The 23,014-nt window shown below is 41.5% G+C and overlaps 1 protein-coding gene across 1 annotated transcript in view; it reads left to right on the forward strand.

Annotated features, from left to right (window-relative positions):
* Positions 1-23,014, forward strand: part of LOC115601761 (chromodomain-helicase-DNA-binding protein 1-like) — a 95,487-nt gene that overhangs the window by 43,920 nt on the left and 28,553 nt on the right. Inside the window, exons 5-16 of the mRNA XM_030472143.1 lie at positions 715-782; positions 2,974-3,123; positions 3,328-3,581; positions 16,506-16,731; positions 17,660-17,760; positions 18,005-18,183; positions 18,660-18,787; positions 18,872-19,088; positions 19,712-19,801; positions 20,621-20,811; positions 21,906-22,094; positions 22,264-22,426. Of these exons, the coding sequence (XP_030328003.1) occupies positions 715-782; positions 2,974-3,123; positions 3,328-3,581; positions 16,506-16,731; positions 17,660-17,760; positions 18,005-18,183; positions 18,660-18,787; positions 18,872-19,088; positions 19,712-19,801; positions 20,621-20,811; positions 21,906-22,094; positions 22,264-22,426 (1,956 nt within the window). The remainder of the gene's footprint in view (positions 1-714; positions 783-2,973; positions 3,124-3,327; positions 3,582-16,505; positions 16,732-17,659; positions 17,761-18,004; positions 18,184-18,659; positions 18,788-18,871; positions 19,089-19,711; positions 19,802-20,620; positions 20,812-21,905; positions 22,095-22,263; positions 22,427-23,014) is intronic.

The following is a 23,014-nucleotide window of genomic DNA, read 5'->3' on the forward strand; positions in this document are numbered from 1 at the left end:
TAACAGTTATAAAAGAATGCTTGCATTTTAAGAACCATACTTCCATTTTAGAGATTTTTAAAACCTAAATCATGGGCTAAGCAAAAGTTGACTTTGTGCAGTAGAAATATCTTTAAAGGACAAAGAACTTACTTAATCATATAAAGTTAAAATATTAATAGCTGTTCCTAAGTACTCTTTTCCTGAAGACTCTTTTTCAGCATAAAAATGATCCAAATTTAATCTCTATGAGATTGGTTTTAGGAAAATAATTTTAAGAGGGTTCATCAATTTATGTATTTTATTTTTTTTGGGGGGGAGTGGAGAGAGAAGAAGCATACATGCTATTCTCAGAATTTTCTTAGTGGTGTTTAAATATGAGAGGATATGAAAAGTGAGAGAGCTCTCAAAGGACAGGAGATTTTATTAGGCTTTTGATAGAACCTTCATCTTGATTTATTAACTTGCAGCAGTATAAACTATGACTATATGTAGGCACAATGATTATATTTTAAGACAGGTTTTTTTCGTAGTGTTTTCTAGAGTTCTTATATTGTATATTCTTAGATGGAGAAATACAAACTCAGTAGGAATCCTGATCTTATTCAATATCAATGGGTACACTGAGGGGGATGAAGAGGATAAGACATGAAGAATAGGATTTCAGTTTGAAAGTAGGAGCTGAATTATCTTTTTAATAGTAAAAATACTTCATTGTTCTTCTTCATTCTGCAGGTTTCATCGAGCAGCGAAGATTCTGCAGATGACTCTTCCAGTGAAACCAAGAAGAAAAACCATAGAGAGTAAGATGTTTTTCATAAATAATATAATTTTTTGTTATGGCAACATAATCCTTATAATTACCCAGGCTTCACATCTCTGCACTTGAAATACATAATCGTGTGCTTCTCAATTTTGATTAACATTTTGTAATATTTTAAAATAAATACTCTCAAAGGAATATATATCACTATTAATTTCTGAGCAAAAGACTGTATTACCTACAGTGTTATTGAAAAACAATCAATCATCAGCACTTTTTATTTTTAAATAGTCTTATTTGTGGCATATTTTTGAGCTGAAGGTCCTCCCTGAAAATTATTGAAGAAATAGGGAGCTTATTAAGTAGGTTGTCTCAGATAAAATTTAAGTTGGAATCCCATAGTTCATGACAAAGTTTTAAACACTTTAGAGGCGCGCGCACACACACACCCCCCCCAATTATTACAGGTTTGACAGTAATAAACTGTCTTGGCTATTCAATAAAGCTAAGTTGAACTTGAGCAGGTTTTAAGCTATAGATCAAAAAGTTTGTGAAAAAGGTTATAGCTTCCCATTTGCAGTCACCTCTGTGTGTGTGGGTTGTTCGTGTTTTGTTTGGGGTTTGGGTTTGTTTGGGTTTTTTTTATGAACAGTGTATAGGAATTTAATAATTCCCTCATTTCTCTTCTTCAGTTAATTGAATCATCTCAATATTCAGGGTTGCCGCTATAATATCTTCAAGAAATGGGGGGTGGTGGGGGGGGGGTGGCTTGCTATGCAAAATAGTACTTCTCTAGTGATGAATTGTTATTCAGAGTTTTCTGTTACTTAAGAATGTGATTACACCTAATAATACTCTATTACAGGAAAGATATTCAAGTTCAGAAACTAGTAACCAAATAACCTCATCTATCCAGTGCTTCAGTTTTGATTTATACCTATTTTGAACAAATATGTTTGCAATTGTTATCCGACATACAGATCAGATTTCTCTATATATAACTTAGTACAGGATCCAAGCCCTAGAGTATGGTGTTTTATATGTCGTCTATATCTCCAAATAAATACAGGTTGTGGATTTGCATATGGTGGGGGAGTTGGTTGGTTTGGGGTTGGGTTTTTTTGTTTTTATTTGGGCTGTGTGTGTTGTTGTTTGGGTGTTTTTTAATTTACTGCTTGCAGAAAAATAATCTTTTAAGGAGAATGATGATTCTATAGTATTTCCAAGACACACAGATGTATTGACCACAATGAAAATGTAACTTCTAGGACCAATGCATATTTAAGTGAAAGAAGTATCATAGCACTGATTCTTAGGCTTCCTGATCTGAAATTTAATGGAAATGTCTTACAGTAATATTCCACCTTTGAAGGCCACTGTTTAAGCATCTTGGTCAAAGACCCCTAAACCTGATAATAGATGGTAGTAGATAATAGATGGTAATAGATTTAGCAACCTTTCAAGAATGCATGCCAGACCTTTCTCCCCTCCCCCCCCCAAGCTATTAAGATGAAATATCTCTGTACAGTCTGAGCTAAGTTACTGTTGATCAGTGAGTACATCTTTCCTGTTGTAAAGTAGATCTCAGCTAAGCAGGTGTCACAAGTGGCTTACTCATAGTATCTTGCATGGGTGTGAAGCACTGATTTCGAAGCTCAGTGGGGGCTTTGGGGAGCCAATGCCTCTCAGATTGCTATGGTTCAAGTCTTTCTCAAATCTGATTCTGTATTATTTTTGGTTCCTGTACTGAAGTTGCTAATTATTCACATGAGGCACAGGGAACATAACTATTAGAGAATTTTGAATTTGGCAAAATATGATGTTATAGGGTTTTATGACTTGAGCATAGGTAAGTTCCAGTAAATATGTATCTTTCCAACTAAAGTCTTGTTAAGGACTTCAGGTTTATTGATGTCAAATTAACTCAATTATTAAAGCTGTAATTTATACAGAAATCCAGATTTGATTTGTTTTTTACATCTACCTCTTGATAACAGAAAACTTAATTCAGCTCCCTCTGAATCCATTGGGTATTTTTACCTGTTATCCATTCATGATAAGTTTCTGTCCTTCCAGCTGAAATTACTATTATAACATTTTTATTTCCATGAAGAATGTTGAAATTAATGCAGCAAACTTGTGGTGAATACCTGACTTACTTAAAACCAAGACAAACAAGAAAAACCCCAAACCCTAATGTGAGTTACTATTTTGTCTCTCAATATGTACAGTGAAGACTGGCAAATGTCTGGGTCAGGGTCAGTATCAGGAAGTGGTTCTGATTCTGAATCAGAGGAAGATAGAGAGAAAAGCAGTTGTGAAGATAAAGAATCTGACTATGAGCCAAAAAACAAGGTCAAAAGCCAGAAACCTCCAAGCAGGTAAGAAGTCTTGCATGTTAGATAATCTGGTACTATTTCTAATTCATAATCAAGTAGTGTACAGGCAAATGAAAGATTAATGAATGAAATGAAAACAAGGACACTGAGCAGTCATGAAATATATGTATTTAGAAACAAATACAGACAGCTTGTAGTTGTCTGTGTTGAAACTCTACTGTTGTGTTGTATCTTATTGTCTTCAAGAATTGAGCCAAAAAGCGGCAAAAAGATTGCAGGACAGAAAAAGAGGCATCTTGATTCATCGGATGATGATGACTATGATAAGAGAGTATCTCGTCGCCAGGCAACAGTCAATGTTAGTTACAAAGAAGCTGAAGAAACCAAGACAGATTCTGATGACTTGTTGGAAGTTTGTGGAGAAGATGTCCCGCAGCCTGAAGAAGATGAATTTGAAACTATAGAGAAGTTTATGGATAGTCGAATTGGCCGAAAAGGAGGTATTTTTTTATCAGTGTTCTTAAGATGCTGCAGTGCATCGTGGTGCAATGTAAACAGCAATTGTTCTCAGCTGTATGTAACCCCTGATGTTTGTAAAGAATAAGTTTAAAAATACTGTAAAGTAGTCTTATTTTGGTTTTCATACTCATAAGCATGTTTCTTTTGTAAGCCCTATAAAGTAAAACATAGAACTTAAGTAACTAATGCAAAAAGTAAAAATTAAGTAGACTATAACTCCATAATGCATAAATGCATACCATACTGTTAAATCACTATTTGTACAGTTTATTCATACCTGATAGGTATAAACTGTATACAGGAGGGTGGAGAAAAAGTGGACTGGATAGGACACCTAGCCAGTGGCCTGAATGCTGAAGTTGGGAAGTCCAAACCATTGAGATCATGATTTCAGTTACTCCTGTACAAATAGTCACAATACAATGCAATGGATGGTGGAATCTAAAATTTCGGTGGTGTGCTTGCATGTGCACTTCTAAAAGTAATTTTATAAATGATAGTAGGGTTGTTATGTAGGGGGTTTTGGAGGGTGGAACTTGGAGGTCAGGGGAGATGATTCTGCCCGTTTCCTATGCTCTGGTGAGACCCCACCATGAGTACTGTGTGGAGTCCTCAGTACAGGAAAGACATGGACCTGCTGGAGAGGGTCCAGAGAAGGGCCACAAAAATTATGAGAGGGATGGAACACCTATCCTATGGAGACAGGCTGAGAGAGTTGGGGTTGTTCAGCCTGGAGAAGAGAAGGTTCTGGGGAAACCTAATTGTGGCCTTTCAGTACTTAAAAGGGGTCTGTAAGAAAGATGGAGAGAGACATTTCAGCAGGGTCTGTTGCAGTAGGATGAGGGGTGATGGTTTAAAACTAACAGAGGGAAGATTAAGGCTGGATGTGAGGAAAAAATTCTTCACAATGAGGGTGGTAAAATACTGGAAGAGCTTGCTCAGAGAGGTGGTGGATGCCTATCGTGGTTTAAGCCCAGCCAGTAACTGGGAACCATGCAGCCGCTTGCTCACTCTGCCCCTTCCTCGTCCCCCCACTCCCGGAGGGATGGGGAGGACAATCGGAAGAATGTAACTCCCACGGGTTGAGATAAGAGCAGTCCAGTAACTAAGGTATAATACAAAACTACTGCTGCTACCACCAATGATAATAATGATAAGGGAAATAACAAGGGGAGAGGATACAATTGCTCACCACCCGCCAACCCATACCCAGCCCGACCCGAGCAGCGATCTGGGCCTTCCGGGTAACTTCCCCCAGTTTATATACTGTGCATGACGTGCCATGGTATGGAATACCCCTTTGGCTAGTTTGGGTCAGGTGTCCTGTCTCTGCTTCCTCCCGGCTTCCCCTCCTCCCTGGCAGAGCATGACTCTCAGAAAGTCCTTGGTCAGAGTAAACATTTTTTAGCAACAACTAAAACCATCGGTGTTATCAGTGTTGTTCCCAGGCTGAAAGTTAAAAACCACAGCACTGCACCAGCTATTAAGAAGGAGAAAAATGACTGCTATAGCTGAACCCAGGACAGTATCCACCCCTTATTCCATACCATTCATGTCATGCTCAGATCCCACATTTTTCAATATACCGTCACTTTTGTCTCATATATATATATATAAACCCACACCCACACACAAAGAGAGGGATATCATTCCTTAGTCCATGGACCAATCCCTATAAAGTTGCTGAATTCATCCATTGCATGATGTCAGGTTCCATCTCTTGTAACAGTATTTCAGGGCAGGAGGGATGGTGTGTAGTGTTGGATTGTTGCCTGCTGATGACAACCCCGAACTCATATGGTCACTGCTGAGCTCATCTGGTTTCATCAAAGTTCATTCTTTGTTGGGGTGATGATTGGAGGGAAGTCAGGGTCAGTTGCTGGCGACCTGAAGATATCTGGCTGGTGGGCTATAAAAGTGTTATAGAGAGGCAACAGCATACAATTGAGTTCATTGGCTGTTTTCCCTCAAAATTAAATCCCCTTGAGGTACACACCGGACTTCCCCATCTTCCCACATTGCCCACCAAGTATATCCAGGTCCCTGAGCAAAAACAACCCCACGAGTGAGTTTGCCTTTACCTGAAGCAGGAATAACCCAGACTGGCTTCCCCAACAAATTCTTTATGTGCACCACAGGAACTTTATCCCCCTCTACAGTACGTAAAAGTTCTGATTGGGCCGGGCCAGCCCTGTTGGCAGATCCCCTCATGTTGACCAACCAGGTGGCTTTTGGTAAATGTGTATCCCAGTGTTTGAAAGTCCCACCACCCATTGCTCTCAGTGTAGTTTTTAACTGCCCATTGTACCATTCGATTTTCCCAGAGGCCGGCACATAGTAGGGGATGTGATATACCCACTCAATGCCATGCTCTTTGGCCCAAGTGTCTATGAGGTTGTTCTGGAAATGAGTCCCATTGTCTGACTCAATTCTCTCTGGGGTGCCGTGTCGCCACAAGACTTGTTTCTCAAGGCCCAGGATAGTGTTCCGGGCAGGTTCTGCTCCCAGGCAGTGATATCTTGCCACAGTGTGGCAGCCCAGATGGGTTTACCCCTGCGTTGCCAGTTGCTCTGCTTCCATTGCTGCAACCACCCCCACAGGGCATTTGCCACCATCCATGAGTCAGTATAGAGATAAAGTACTGGCCGTTTTTCTTGTTCAGCAATGTCCAAGGCCAGCTGGATGGCTTTCACCTCTGCAAAATGACTCGATTCACCCTCTCCTTCAGCAGTTTCTGCAACTTGTCCCAGGGGACTCCACACAGCTGCCTTCCATCTCTGATGCTTTCCCACAATAGGGCAGGACCCATCAGTAAACAAGGCATATTGCTTTTCACTCTCTGGCAGTTCATTATATGGTGGGGCCTCTTCAGCACGCGTCACCTCCTCTTCTGGTGACATCCCAAAATCTTTGCCCTCTGGCCAGTCCATGATGACTTCTAGAATTCCTGGACGACTGGGATTTCCTATTTGAGCTCGTTGTGTAATTAGTGCGGCCCACTTACTCCATGTAGCATCAGTTGCATGATGTGTAGAGGAGACCCTGCCTTTGAACATCCAGCCCAGCACAGGCAACCGGGGTGCCAGGAGGAGCTGTGCTTCAGTGCCAATCACTTCTGAAGCAGCTCAAACCCCTTCATAGGCTGCCAGTATCTCTTTTTCAGTGGGAGTATAGCTGGCCTCGGATCCTCTATATCCCCGACTCCAAAAGCTTAGGGATCGACCTCGAGTCTCCCCTGGAGCTTTCTGCCAGAGGCTCCAGGTAGGACCATTCTCCCCAGCTGCGGTATAGAGCACATTTTTCACATCTGGCCCGGCCCGGACTGGTCCAAGGTCTACTGCATGAACTATTTCTCGTTTAATTTGTTCAAAGGCTTGTTGTTGCTCAGGGCCTCCTTGGAAATCATCCTTCTTCCGGGTCACGTGATAGAGAGGGCTTACAATCAGACTGTAATTTGGGATGTGCATTCTCCAGAACCCCACAACACCTAAGCAAGCTTGTGTTTCTTTCTTGTTAGTTGGTGGAGACATTGCTGTTGTCTTGTTGATCACGTCTGTGGGGATCTGGTGACATCCATCTTGCCATTTTATTCCCAAAAATTGAATCTCCTGTGCAGGTCCCCTGACCTTCCTCCGTCTTATGGCAAAACCGGCCTTCAGCAGGATTTGGATTATCTTCCTCCCTTTCTCAAAAACTTCTTCCGCTCTGTCGCCCCGCATGATGATATCATCAATGTATTGCAGGTGTTCTGGAGCTTGCCCCTGTTCCAGTGCAGTCTGGATCAATCCATGGCAGATGGTAGGGCTGTGTTTCCACCCCTGGGGCAGTCAGTTCCAAGTGTACTGGACGCCCCTCCAAGTGAAAGCAAACTGTGGCCTGCATTCTGCTGCCAAAGGGATTGAGAAAAATGCATTGGCAATATCAACTGTGGCATACCACTTGGCTGCCTTTGACTCCAGTTCATATTGAAGTTCTAGCATGTCTGGTACGGCAGCACTCAATGGTGGTGTGACTTCCTTCAGGCCACAATAGTCTACTGTTAGTCTCCACTCTCCATTAGCCTTTTGCACTGGCCATATGGGGCTATTAAAGGGTGAGCGGGTCCTGCTGACCACTCCTTGGCTCTCCAGTCTGCGGATCAGCTTATGGATGGGAATAAGGGAGTCTCAGTTCGTGCAATATTGCTGCCGGTGCACTGTCGTGGTCGCGGTTGGCACTTGTTGTTCTTTGACCTTCAGCAACCCCACAACAGAAGGATCCTTGGAGAGACCGGGCAAGGTGGACAGCTGCTTAATTTCCTCCATCTCCAAGGCAGTGATACCAAAAAACCATCGATACCCTTTTGGGTCTTTGAAGTACCCTCTCCTGAGACAGTCTATGCCAAGGATGCATAGAGCCCCTGGACCAGTCACGATGGGGTGCTTCTGCCACTTCCTCCCAGTCAGGCTGATTTCAGCCTCCAGTACAGTCAACTCTTGGGATCCTCCTCTCACTCCAGAAATATAAATGGGTTTCACCCCTTGATAATTGGATGGCATCAGAGTACACTGTGCACCGGTATCTACTAGAGCCTTATACTTCTGTGGGACTGATGTGCCTGGCCATCTGATCCACACAGTCCAGTAAACCCGATTATCCCTCTCCTCCACCTGGCTGGAGGCAGGGCCCCTCTAATAGTGATCATAAGATTCTCCACTTCTGTCTTCTAGAAGGGATTAGTATTCCTTATCACAGGAGCTGGAGTAAAATCAGCTCTTCCACTCCATCTGGGAAACTGGTTACCAGAGATTGGAGCAGCAACCTTCATGGGAGGATCATTCTTGACCGTTGTTTTCCTCTTCAATTCACGCACCCTTTGCTCCAGAACTGAGGTAGGTTTTCCATCCCACTTTCTCATGTCTTCTCCGTGATCCCGCAGGTAAAACCATAGGGTGGCCCGTGGCCTGCACCTCCTATATTTTCTCTCTCGAGAAGTAGAGCGCCTTCTGTTAATAGTTGAGACATGGGTTGGTACACGTCGGGAGCTGGATAGATCGGATAAATTGTCTCTCAAGTGTTTGAACTCCTGGGACAGTTTTTCCACAGCTGAAATGATGGAAGGGGTGAGATTGTCTTCGAACTCTCGGAGTTGGTGAATCAGTTCATCCACTGTTGGTGGTGCTGCCTCACTCGAGGTCATTGATGCCAATGTGTGGGCATATGATGATGGTGCACTCTGTGTATGTTTCTGCCACATGGGTCATGTACATTCGACTTCATCTGGATCTGCGGCTGCATTCCCGGCATCCAGCCTACGATAGATCATCTCTAGAATCGCTGATTCCCTCAGGGACTGGATGCCTCTCTCTATCGTGGTGCAGTTGGCTGAGCGACTCATAACATCGTCCTTGTAGGGAAACCTTTCCTTCACAGCTGCCAGGAGCCGCCTCCAAAGGCTGAGGGCTCGCTTCTCTTTTGCAATCGCTTTGTCAATTCCTCCTTCCCTAGGAAGTGATCCCAGCTGCTTGGCTTCCCTTCCTTCTAGTTTGTGACTGTTGGCCCCATTGTCCCAGCATCGGAGCAACCAGGTGACAATGTGCTCCCCTGGAAGACGGCTGACATCTTTTCGCATATTCTGCATCTCAGTCGAGGTCCAGGGTCGAGAAGTCACCTCTTCTTCTTCCTCTTCCTCTGATCCACGTAGTTATAACTCTTGTTCAGATGCTGTACCCCATAGTAATTGCATTGGGACTTCATCTTTCTTCACTGCACGGATTGCTTCTTGTGCCTCTCGTTTCCTTTTCCCCGTGCTTACCTGGGCATACGATATTGTCACAAATTGGCCATTTGGTTTAGCTGCAGAGTCTGTTACTGTGGTTGGAGTGGCTGCAGTGTCTGTTGCCAGGATTGGTGCAGCTGCTGTGCTTGGGGGTTGAGTAACACCAACAGCTGCATTTTCTGTTGCTGTCGGGGTTTGAGTAGCTCCTGTGCTTGTCGCTGGAGTTGGTATAGCTGCTGTACTTTGAGTTGAAGTAGGTGCGTTGTCTGTTGTGGTCAGCGTTTGGACAACTGCTGTGCTTGTCAGTGGGGTTGGTGTAGCTGCTGTGCTTGGAGTTGGAGTAGCTGCGTTGTCTGTTGCTTTGCCATCAGATCCAGAGAGTCAGAGAGTTTTTTTCCTTTTGAAGGTGGTGGATAGTGTTGAGCAGGGCTCTGTAGGCGTAGGCCAAGCCCCAGCATGTTGCAACGAGTTGTCCCTCTCTGGTATAACCAGGATAACAGCACACCTCGTTTAAGTGTTTTACTAGTTTTTCCAGATGTTACACTTGTTCAGGGGTGAAGTTCCAAAGCACTGGAGGGGCCCACTGGCCTAGATACTTGCCCATACTATCCCACGCACCCTGCCACTCATGACTGTCCAGCCTCAGGGAAAATCTCTTGGTGGTCCTCCTGTATTGTCATCTAACCCTAGACCAGATTTGAACCCGATACTGCTTAACTTTTGAGATCAGACAAAATAGGGTGTTCCCAGGGTGGGATGGCTGTGGGTAAAACACACTCCGTATGTGTGCCAACATGCTGATCCCCAGCACAAGCAGCAGGCAGGTCTCAAGGGTATTCAAAGGCCATCCAAAACCTTCAGAACTCTCTAATGCTGTTGTAAATAGCCTGGTGGGGGAGTGGGGGGTGTAAGGGAATGCCTCCTTCGTAGGTTGACCCCCGAGGAGAAAAAAAAGATATGTAATTGCTAAAAAATTTCATTATGTACCTCCCAAAGTATAGAGGTGATGACCATGCTGGGAACGCAAGCCAGACCAATTTCATGATCAATGAGTCTATTGCGTTACAAGTCATTACCATGAAGTACAGTGAAACAAGAACCTTAGCCCAGGCCCCCCAGCCGATAAACACTAAAACAGCAAATACTGGCTCTAAGTAAGGTACGACATGCTGAAACTCTGAGATCAAGCGCAACAACTCTGAGAGCCAATAAATCAACATTGTGACGAGTGACTGTTAATCCGAAACAATGAATGCTTATCACAAATATGATTAGACACACTCTGGTCAGAGTTGCCATTATCTCAACCCTTTGTGCCCCAAGTTGGGCGCCACAAAGAACTGTCATGGTTTAAGCCCAGCCGGTAACTCAGAACCACGCAGCCGCTTGCTCGCTCCCCCTCTTCTTCCTTCCCCCCCTCCTGGAGGGATGGGGAGGAGAATCAGAAGAATGTAACTAACTCCCACGGGTTGAGATAAGAACAGTCCAGTAACTAAGGTATAATACAAAACCACTAGTGCTACCACCAATGATAATAATGATGAGGGAAATAACAAGGGGAGAGGATATAATTGCTCACCACCTGCCGACCGATACCCAGCCCGACCCGAGCAGCGATCTGGCCTTCCGGGTAACTTTCCCCAGTTTATATGCTGTGCATGACGTGCTGTGGTATGGAATACCCCTTTGGTAGTTTGGGTCAGGTGTCCTGTCTCTGCTTCCTCCCGACTTCCCCTCCTCCCTGGCAGAGCATGAGACTTGGGAAGTCCTTGGTTAGAGTAAACATTTTTTAGCAACAACTAAAAACATCGGTGTTATCAGTGTTGTTCCCAGGCTCAAAGTCAAAAACACAGCACTGCACCAGCTACTAAGAAGGAGAAAAATGACTGCTATAGCTGAACCCAGGACAATGCCTCATCCCTGAAGACATTCAAGGCCAGGCTGGATATGGTTCTGGGCAACCTGATCTAGTTGAAGATGTCCTTACTCATTGCAGGGTGCTTGGACTAGATTACCTTTGAAGGTCCCTTCCAACCCAGATAATTCTATGATTCTGTTTCCAGCAGCTGATTGGTTGCAGTGTCCTGCTTATGTGGTTTTGGTTTTTTAGCCTGCAAATTAGACTTCTGATTATAGAAAACTTGGACCTACTCATACTTCATAACTGCTTTTCTCCATTAATTATACCTGATCTCTAGAGTTTCTGACCTATCTCAGAGCTTGCACTCTTTCCTCTCAACTTTCTTTTCCCATGCTATCCTAAATTCCAGTGTATTCTTACTCTAGCCCCGTACTCCAATTCACGGTGTCACCATTGTGTCAAAAGTCTTTTGGAATAGACTTCTTATATTGTGCATGCCCAAATGTTGTTACTGCTTGCGCAGTCCTTTGCTACTGCCACGCTCTGTTGCTGTATGTGTCCCCTGCATCTGGTTGGGTCTGCTTCCTTATTTGGCTCTCCTCACAGAAATGAGCCTGTTTCCTGCTGCTAGTCTGCTTCAGCTGTAATACTGACTGTATTTTATTAAAAATTACCCCAAATAAGCTTCCAAATAAGGGGGGGGGGGAAGTAGGGAAGTAGTAAAATGAGTTTAGGAAGAAATAGTTCAATAGCAGCTCATCCCAATGAGCAGGAAGTTGGGCCAAAATGCTAATAGGCCTGCACAGATAATCAAGGAGCTCTTGGCAAAACTCAAAACCAAGAAGGAGGTGTATAGAAGCTGGAAGCAAGGACAGGAAACCTGGGGGGAATTCAGAGGCACTCTCCAAGCCTACAGAGACACAGTTAGGAAAGCCAAAGCCCACTTGGAATTTAATCTGGTGAGCGTTCTCAAAGGCAACAAGGGCCTCTCTCTATAAGTGGCAAAAAGAAGACTAGGGAAAATGTGGGCATGATGCTGAATGGGACAGGGTCCTGGTGACATAGGACATGGAAAAGGCTGAGGTACTGAATGCCTTCTTTACCTCAGTCTTTGCTAGCAAGACCAGCCTTCAGGAATCCCTGGACCCAGAGACCGGGGGAAAGTCTGGAGCAAGGAAGATGTACCCTTGGTAGAAGAGGATCAGGTCAGGGAATACTTAAGCAAACTGGACATATGTAAGTCTGTGGGCCCAGATGGGATGCACCCATGAGTGCTGAGGGAGCTGGAAGATGTAATTGTGAGACCACTCTCGATAATCTTTGATTGATAATGGCAACTGGGAGAAGTGCCTGAAGACTGGAGGAAAGCAAATGTCATAGTATCATGGTTTGGGTTGGAAGGGACCTTAAAAGGTCATCTATTCCAACCCCCCCCTGCAATGAGCAGGGACATCATCAACTAGATCAGGTTGCTCAGAGCCCTGTCCAACCTGACCTTGAATGTTTCCAGGGATGAGGCATCTACAACCTCTCTGTGCAACCTGTGCCAGTGTTTCACCACCCTCAGCTGCTTGCTCAGTCCCCATCAGTGGGATGGGGGAGAGAATAATAAAAGTGACAACACTCATGGGTTGAGATAAAGACATTTTAATAGGTAAAGCAAAAGCCACACAAGCAAGCATCGGCAGCCAGGTGTTCAGCCTTCTTCAGGAAAGCAGGGCTCCACCATGTATAATGGCTACTTGGGAAGAAAAACACCATAATTCTAAACGTCCCCCCTTCCTTCTTCTTCCCCTATGCTGAGCATGACATCATACGGTATGGAATATCCCTTTGGTCATTTGGGAACAGCTGTCCCAGCTGTGTTCCCTCCCAACAACTTGTGCACCCCCAGCCTACTCACTAGTGGGATGATGTGAGAAGCAGAAAAGGCCTTGACGCTGTTCAGCAATAGCTAAAACATCCCTGTGTTATCAACACTGTTTTCAGCACCAATCCAAAGCATAGCCCCATACAAGCTACTATGAAGAAAATTAACTTTATCCCAGCCAAAACCAGCACATCCTACTAAAAAGTCTGTCCCCATCTTTCTTATAAACCCTCTTTAAGTACTAAAAGGCTGCAATAAGGTCTCCCCAGAGCCTTCTCTTTTCCAGGCTGAACGACCCCAACTCTCTCAGACTTGCCTCATAGGAGAGATGTTCCATTCCTCTGATAATTTTTATGGCCCGCTCTAACAGGTCCATGTCTTTCTTGTACTGAGGACTCCAGAGCTGGATGCAGGATTCCAGGTGGAGTCTCACCAGAGCAGAGCAGCGGGGCAGAATTACTTCCCTCAGTCCTATGCTTTATGCCGCTTAGGATATGATTGGTTTTCTGGCCTGTGAGAGCACGTTGCCAGCTCGTGCCCAATTTTTCATCCACCAGTACCCCTGAGTCCTTCTCTGCAGGGCTGCTCTCAATCCATTCATCCCTCAGCCTGTATTGATATTGGGGATTGCCCCATCCCTGGTGCAGGACCTTGCACTTGGCCTTGTGAACCTCATGAGGTTTGCATGGCCCCACTTCTTGAGCTTGCCAAGTTTCCTCTGGATGTCATCCCTTCCCTCAAGCAATCAACCTCACCACTTGGCTTGGTGTCATTTGCAAACTTGATGAGGGTGCACTCGATCCCACTGTCTATGTCACTGATGAAGATATTCAACAGTTCTGGTCACACTATGGACCCCTGAGGGATACCACTCATCACAGATCTCCATCAGAACATTGAGCTGTTAACCACTACTCTCTGGATGCGACCATCCAACAAATTCCTTATCTACCAAACAGTCCATCCATCAAATCCATCTCTGTCCAATTGGAGAGAAGGATGTTGTGGGGGACCATATCAAAGGCCTTACAGAAGTCCAGATTGATGGCATCCTTAGCTCTTCCCTTGTCCACTGATGTAGTCACTCCATCATAGAAGGCCACTAGGTTGGTCAGGCAGGACTTGCCTTTGGTGAAGCCATGCTGGCTGTCTCGAATCACCTCCCTGTCCTCCATGTGCCTTAACATAGCTTCTAGGAGGATCTGTTCCATGATCTTCCCAGGCACAGAGGTGAGGCTGACAGGTCGGTAGTTCCCAGGGTCCTCCTTTCTACCCTTTTTAAAAATGGATGTGATATTTCCCTTTTTCCAGTCACCAGGGACTTTTCCTGATGGCCATGACTTTTCAAATATCATGAAGAGTGGTTTGGCAACTACATTTCCTCAGGACTCTGGGATGCATCTTGTCAGGTTGCATAGACCTATGTATGTTCAGGTTCCTCAGGTCATCTTGAATCTGATCTTCTCTTACAGTGGGAGGGACTTTGTAGTCCCTGTCTTGAGAGGTGTAGGAAGAGAGGTTACCAGAGAAGACTGAGGCAAAAAAGTTGTTGAGTACCTCAGCCTTCTCCTTGTTTGTTGTTACCAGTTTGCATGTCACTCCTGTCTGCAAGAAGGAGGACCCAGAGAACTGGCTGGCCAGCCTCACCTCAATCCCTTAGAAGTTGATGGAGCAGCTAATCCTGGAAATTATTTCCAGGCACATGAAAGACAAGAAGGTCATTAGGAGTAGCCAGCATGGCTTCACCAAGTGGAAATCATGCTTGACCAACTTGATAACCTTCTGCGATGAAGTGACTGGTTTTGTAGATGAGGGGAGAGCAGTGGATATAGTCAAACTGATCTTAAGGAAGGCCTTTGAAACTCTTCCATAAGATCCTCATGGACAAGCTCTTGATTTATGGGCTGGATAAGTAGACAGTGGGGTGGGTTGAAAACTGGCTGAACAGCTGGACCCAGAGGGTGGTGATCAGCAGTGCAAACTCTAGTTGGAGGCCAGTAACTAGTGGTGTACCCAAGGGGTACATACTGGATCCAGTCCTTTTCAACATCTTCATTAATGGGCTGGATGATAGGACAGAGTGTGCCCTCTGCATGTTTGCAGATTGACACCAAATTGGGAGGAGTGGCTGGTACACCAGAGGGTGGTGCTGCCATCCAGAGGGACCTTGACAGGTTGGGGAAATGGCCTGAAAGGAACCTTATGAAGTTCATCAAAGGGAAATGCCAAGTCCTGCACCTGGGGAGAACAACCCCATGCAGTACATGCTGTGGGGCCAAACAGATGGAAAGCATCTTTGCAGAAGTCCTGAGGGTCCTGGTAGACACCAAATTGAACATGAGCCAGCAATGTGCCCTTGATGCAAAGAAGGCTAATGGTATCCTGGGCTGCATTAGGCAAAGTATTGCCAGCAGGTTGAGGAAGGTGATCATTCCCTTCTGCCCACTGCTGGTGAGGCTGCATCTGGAATATTGTGTCCAGTATTGGGCTCCCCAGTACAAGAGACTGATGGCACTACTGGAGAGAGTCCAACAAAGGGCCACAAAGATGATGAAGGGACTGGAACATCTCTCCTATGAGGAAAAGCTGAGAGAGCTGGGACAGAGAAGAGAAGGCTCAGGGGGGAGAGCTCATTAATGTATATAAATACCTGAAGGGAGGGTTCAAAGAAGACAGAGCCAGGCTCTTTCCATTGGTGTCCAGTGACAGGACAAGAGGCAGTGGGCACAAACTGAAACACAGGAGGTTCCATCTGAACATAGGGAAAGACTTTTTTTGACCGTGAGGGTGACTGAGCACTGGAATAGTTTGTCCAAAGAGGTGGTGGAGTTTCCTTCCCTGGAGATATTCAAAAGCCATCTGGACATGGTCCTGGGCAACTGGCTCTAGGTGACCTTGTTTGAGCATGGAGGTTGGAGCATATGACCTCCAGAGGTCCTGTCCAACCTCAATCATTCTTCAATTCTGTGAATTGGATTTATAGCATGCATAGTAATGATTGAATAGTGATTCAAGTCTCAAGGCTGATTAAGCACAATGTCAAATATCTGTTTTATTCTCAGAGATTAGAAGGATATAGCAAAGATGACAGCAAGCAATGTTAGTAGAGCATTCTCTGTGAATCACTAGAAAAACTAGGAACGCTAAGAAAATTATCATTAGATGAGATACTTTAGGTTAGATGCAGTGTTTTGTTGGGGTTTTTTTTAATCTCATTGGTATACTTGTGCATGTGTTACTATAGCTGCATCATAATTCTTCAAATAAGAGGAATAACATAAGAGCTGTAGATGTAATTAGTCAAGTTACATGCTCATATAAGATTGTCACAAATTGCTTTCTGTGGTATGTTTTTTACTGATTAATTTATGGCAGTGCACACTTATTCAAGCCTTATGGTGTGGTTTCTTTACCAGCCACTGGTGCTGCAACCACCATCTATGCTGTTGAGGCAGATGGTGACCCAAATACTGGGTTTGAAAAGTCAAAGGAGCTAGGAGAAGTACAGTATCTTATTAAATGGAAAGGTTGGTCACACATCCATAATACTTGGGAAACTGAAGAAACACTGAAGCAACAAAATGTTAAAGGAATGAAGAAACTGGACAACTATAAGAAAAAGGATCTGGAAACAAAACGCTGGTGAGTATTTTTATAACTACTTCCACATTGCTTATTTTTTGTAATATAGATGTTTTATTGTGGGTTTGTGAGTTCTGTTGCCTCTTTGTAAAGGGATAGTTTCAAGTGCCTATACAACAGGAAGACAAAAGCTTTAAAGTTGAAGCTTCCCTAACACCTTATGATCCTGTAAGATTCTGAGCATAGAAACTTTACTTGAGCAAGTGAGAATGCTCACATATCTTGTAAAATCAGGCCTTTAAGGAAGCAGCTTCTGCACCTAGATTTTAATGTGTCTGTTAAAAATGAAGTTTTAACAAGATGGGTGGTGTTTTTTCTGGTTTTGTTTTAAATCTTACCTTTTACTAATTGTGTCATTGATTGACTGCATTTTGATCAGAGGTCTTCAGGTATTGCTGCAGAGATTAAAAAAATACAGAAACGGCTAAAGCACTCAAAACATTACAGCATTTAGTTTTCTTGGCTCAAACTTTTGTTAAAGCCTCAGAACCAAGAAGTCAAAAAAATCCTTACATTTTAGTGCTATGTTTTGGGATTCCATTTTATTAGTATGTTTAATATAATCTATGAATAGTGGGCTTTTTAGTGATTCCTACTCATAAGATAGATTCTTATAGTGAGCCATCAGTGATGTTCTGTGAAAATACCATGTGAAATACACTACTCAGTGTTGAGAATAGATATTGTAAATTATCTGTGTGACTAGTACAAGGTGTAGCTGATAGCAATGTCTTTTGATAAGCTTTCTCACTCATCGGTGATGAGGTACCTAGGCCAGATACAGGAATTTCAGAGTTGTGCCTTCTTCAAAGAAGCTCTCTAAGCAGCATTCCTATGGTGCTTATGTTCAGAGGTTTAAAATTGCCAGATTTTCTTAGTTTTAGAGCTACACAATGTAATAAGTGCTACAAATAAATTCCCATTTCAGGCTGAAAAATGCTTCTCCAGAAGATGTGGAATATTATAACTGCCAGCAGGAACTTACAGATGATCTACATAAACAATATCAAATAGTGGAAAGGATAATTGGTATGTGACAAACTTCCAGATGGAAAAGTGTTGAGAATATTGCAAGTTTATTGCTCGCATGTTGTCAAGAAATTTAGGTTATTAATATCCCTAACAACTTAAGACAAAACAAAATCTCTAATGAAAAGTTGTCATACTGTCTTTGCTGTGAAACTAGTTCATGTTGTCTTATCACCTAAAATGAGAGCTTTCTTAAAATACAGAAGGAAAATATTGATCTGGTATCTCTGATGCATTTCTGCAGCTCATTCAAATCAGAAATCAGCAGCTGGTTATCCAGATTACTATTGCAAATGGCAGGGTCTGCCTTACTCAGAATGTAGCTGGGAAGATGGTGCTCTCATTGCCAAAAAATTTCAGGCATGTATTGATGAGTATTTTAGCAGAAATCTATCCAAGACCACTCCATTTAAGGACTGCAAGGTGAGTGTGTAATTTCAATGGATTTATACAGTTGCAATAATTAAAAAAAATGACATATTTTACACATCAAAAAAAGATGTACATTATAAAATATTTTTTGAATGTTGTCCAGAACAGTAATAATGATAGCTATATTTATATATGTTGCAAATATCACTATTAAGAATAGTCTTTTGAAGATATTTGTTCCCTGCTTATTTTATTGCCATTAACAGATAGAATTGTTTAGTACTTCAATTTGTTTTAAAAGTAACCTTCATGAATGAGTTCATGTCACTTCTGTTGTGGAATTTAGATCGGCAGTCAAACTAATTTTAGCTTGCAAATGTGTCAATATTGTTATATGGTCTAGTTGTGATTAATAAAGTCTAGACTTGGTGACCAAACAGGTTCCTACTGCTACTTTGTTTCTATAAGAAGACATGTTGCGTAACTTCACTTAGTAGTAGGAATGATGTTCAATTTGCTTTTGACAGATTCTAAAACAGAGGCCGAGGTTTGTTGCACTAAAGAAGCAACCATCTTATATTGGAGGACATGAGAGTTTAGAGTTAAGAGATTATCAGTTAAATGGACTGAACTGGCTTGCTCACTCATGGTGCAAGTAAGTATAGTCTTAAATTAGTCTTGCTGTTTTTAATTTGAAAGCATTTATAAATTTGTTTGTTTGTTTGTTTGTTTTTTTTAGAGGGAATAGTTGTATTCTTGCAGATGAAATGGGTCTGGGTAAAACAATACAAACAATTTCTTTTCTGAACTACCTGTTTCACGAACATCAACTGTATGGGCCTTTCTTGCTAGTCGTGCCACTTTCTACCTTAACATCTTGGCAAAGAGAGATTCAAACTTGGGCTCCTCAGATGAATGCTGTCGTTTACTTAGGAGATATAACTAGCAGAAATATGGTGAGTATTTCTTTGTATCATTGAAAAAGATTAGTGGTAAACAAGGCATACTTCATGTTCCTGTATTATGCTAATCTCCAATATTTTGATTAGGAATGAGAAAATACTTATTTGTATGTGTTAAAAATGCAAATTAAAAACATAAATTTTGATCTGATATAAATGTATGTGAAAGATTTCATTCCTGCTTAATAAGGATTAAAAATGCAACCTTGCATTTGAAAATAAATTGTCTTTTGTCATGTGATTATTTAGGTGCATAAAATAAATATTTAATCCAGACAGACATAATCTTAATTTGTTTTCTGAAAGGAGGAATGTAAGTAACCTTATCCATTCAAGGTTAAAAAAAAAAACCCAACCCACAAAAAAAACCCCACAAAAAACCCCCGAAACACACACACACAAAATCCACAAAAAACCTAACTAAACAAAAAACAACAAACACCCCACCACCACTGTTTAATAACTTTTTTTTAAAAAAAGCTTCATGTGTTGTGTTCCTTTTTCGTGATCAGATTCTTGTATGTCACTTAACATCTATATTGCTGTAGTACCTGAAGTCATCCCGATCAATAAGACCATTTTTCTCTACCTTATAGTTCACTTGATTTTTCTTATAGATAAGAACTCATGAATGGATGCATCCACAGACAAAACGATTAAAATTTAATATACTTCTAACAACTTATGAAATTTTGCTGAAGGATAAGGTAATAAAACACATCTTCAGGGAGATAAAATCATTTGTAGAATGTAAAACTCCTTTAGAGTTGGCACATATTTGGGTTCTGGGCCATTAAATGGGTGGGGAGTATGACAACTTTACTCTTGGAAATATGAGAGTGAAGTTTTCTTTAAGCACTTCTAGATTTAATGAGGCTTTCTGCACCACCACCCCACCCCCCCATATCAAGTGGGTAAAACTTTTTTTCACTTTGCTTGAGCTTCACAATACTGTAATTTCTTTGCATCTCAAAATCTCTACTTTCCTGTTAGACCATCACCCTGGAACTGAAAAATCAAACTGATCCCTAGCCCCAAACACCTGTGATTCACAACTCTGAAATCCCATGTTTTATCTTTGTGTGTGCAGTATTATGTATATTACTACTCTCTTCATTATAGTAGTGCATAAAGTTATTGTTAATCCTAACAGCATATGAAAATTTTAATTTAAATGTTGCTTGTTGGCTTTTTATTTAATTTGTTCATACATGCTGGAAAGAAGATAGTTAATAATGGATTATTTTTTTTTTGTCAGTTGGAAATGTATAGATCAGCTTTTTACCTACCTCCTCCCCCCAAGTATGAACTGGGTTTTTACTTTCCTTTTAAACATGGGATGCCTGCATAGCCTTTTGTTGAATCTAGCAAACATAAAAACCATAAATAATACTAAAAACATATAAGTGTCCATTCATTATTAAAATAAAAGGAGTGATGGTGTATATATAACCTCATGTAAAATGTCAGAAATTGCATAATATATTAACTTGTATAATGTTTCCCCCCCCCCCCATTTCTTTAAGTCATTCCTTGGTGGTCTGAATTGGGTATTTATAGGAGTTGATGAAGCTCATCGTTTAAAAAATGATGATTCCCTTCTGTATAAGACTTTAATAGACTTTAAGTCTAATCATCGTCTTCTTATTACTGGAACCCCTCTACAAAACTCCCTCAGAGAGCTTTGGTCTTTGCTGCACTTCATCATGCCAGAAAAGTAAGGAACATGAAATTTTTTGTGTGTGTGGTCAAGTTTCTTACAGTGGAATATTGTAGTGATTAGATAATCTGTTAACAGAGATAAAGAATTGCATTGTGAAATAGTTTAAATATTTTATATAAAATAGTTGTACACATTTTTCATTCTGTTCCTGATAAACTTTTTGGTAGCAGTTGTCACTTTTTCTGTTTTAGCAGTCCACACAAAAAAAAAAAAAGGATTGATGTATGACTCAGAACCCTGAAAAGATGTTTCATCTTAATCTAAAAGGAAACTCACACAAATTTACTCTAGGGAAATAGAATGGGGCTGGGAATGTCGACTTTTCTGTGTTAGCACCATGAATGAAAACAAGATTGTACTACACTGCCCATATCCAGTAGTTCAGTCAGGCAGCGAATTTGCCCTTATAGTTTGCATAGTATAGGTTTACTGTATTGATGTTATTCTACACTGACCTCTGTTTATATCTGAGATAAATAAGAGCACATGTTCCTTTTGGATATCTTGTAAATACATAGCACTGTAGTTCCAATTAGTTTTGGAGCTATGCATTTCATTGACTTCTTCAGAACCTCGCAAGCAAAGCCACTAAGTTTGTTGTCTGGCACCTATTCTTAATTTGATCGCAAAGTCCGTTCTCTTAGTCTCTTAGCACGTGCCAGAGAATAATCACATTTCAGCTAGTCCATACAAGCTGCAAAAGGTACGTCGTCTGTTCTCTTGCACTTCCTCCAGCTATAAAACTAATTTTTCATACTGCTCTTGAGAAATATAATGGAATTTCTGCAACCTTCTACCTGGGTTTCCATGCAGAAAAGTAAAATGTTGGGTTTTCGCTGGAGAAATTAAAATCCAGTAGTTTGTTTTGAATAGTCATTCTGCAAAATTTTGGAAATTTCCATTCTCCTATTTGCAGGCAAAATATTTGGAATTTCTTGTGAGATGCGAATTCACAAACTTATTAAATAAAACAGGGGTGTGGGGAAGAAGTCCATATGTGTTTGTGCGCATGTGGTATATTTATGGTCTTTGTGTGTCTGCGTTCATGGTATGTCACTATTTTACCTTTATTCTTTCTTATGTTGAAGGTTTTCTTCCTGGGAAGATTTTGAAGAGGAGCATGGCAAAGGGAGAGAGTTTGGTTATGCAAGTCTTCACAAAGAACTTGAACCATTTCTACTCAGAAGAGTTAAAAAAGATGTAGAAAAATCTTTACCTGCTAAGGTTGAACAGATTTTGAGGATGGAAATGAGTGCATTGCAGAAGCAATATTACAAGTAAGTAATGACACTTTTAATTTCCTGCAATTTTAATGATATATCTATATGAAAATTGCTGGTGTAATAGTTCTCATAATGCAATTTGAACTGATATTTTGAGAGCTTACATCCTTCGTATTTCCACAAATGGTTAGAAATTACTTCCATTGCACATTCTGTATCATAGGTGGATTTTAACCAGGAATTATAAAGCCCTGAGTAAAGGTTCAAAAGGCAGTACCTCAGGATTTTTGAACATCATGATGGAACTCAAGAAATGTTGTAACCATTGCTACCTCATTAAACCACCAGATGATAATGAATTCTATAATAAACAGGAGGCCTTACAGGTAATACCTTTAAAAAAACCCCACTTTTAATATGCATACAGTAATATTATAATTGATGCAGTTTATAACAACATAAATCTTTCTAAAGATCAGGGGTTTTTTCTGTGACCTTTGAAGTTCATAATTTCAATACTTTCTAAAAGCTACTAGATTGAAATCACAAGTTGTCACTGCACAAGCTATTTTATATTATAAAGTGCTTATCAAAGCTAAAGGATGTTTCATTTGTAACTTGGCACACTAACTACTTAAATTTGTAATTAAACTCATCAGAACTGTTCAGCCATTATTGCTAATAATTGCATACTTGTAAGAATTATTTCCTTATCTCATGTGAATAATCTTTGTTAGCTCCAATTATGAATGATACATCCTTCTCATTTCTGGCATAAAGAATAAAAGCACCTAACTCCAAATTTTTTATTCCCCAAAATTCTATCCTGAGCCTCTTCAGCTAGAGAGGCCTAATTTTTTCAACATTAAATTCAGCAAACACCTGAGTTTCTCTTCTAGTTGTTCCCACTGGAACTGAGAAGAGTTAACATTGTAACCTAGATAAAGCCTGTTGCCCTCTACAAACAAGATTAC

Source organism: Strigops habroptila, chromosome W (assembly GCF_004027225.2).
Source record: "Strigops habroptila isolate Jane chromosome W, bStrHab1.2.pri, whole genome shotgun sequence".
Taxonomy (NCBI): Eukaryota; Metazoa; Chordata; class Aves; order Psittaciformes; family Psittacidae; genus Strigops; species Strigops habroptila.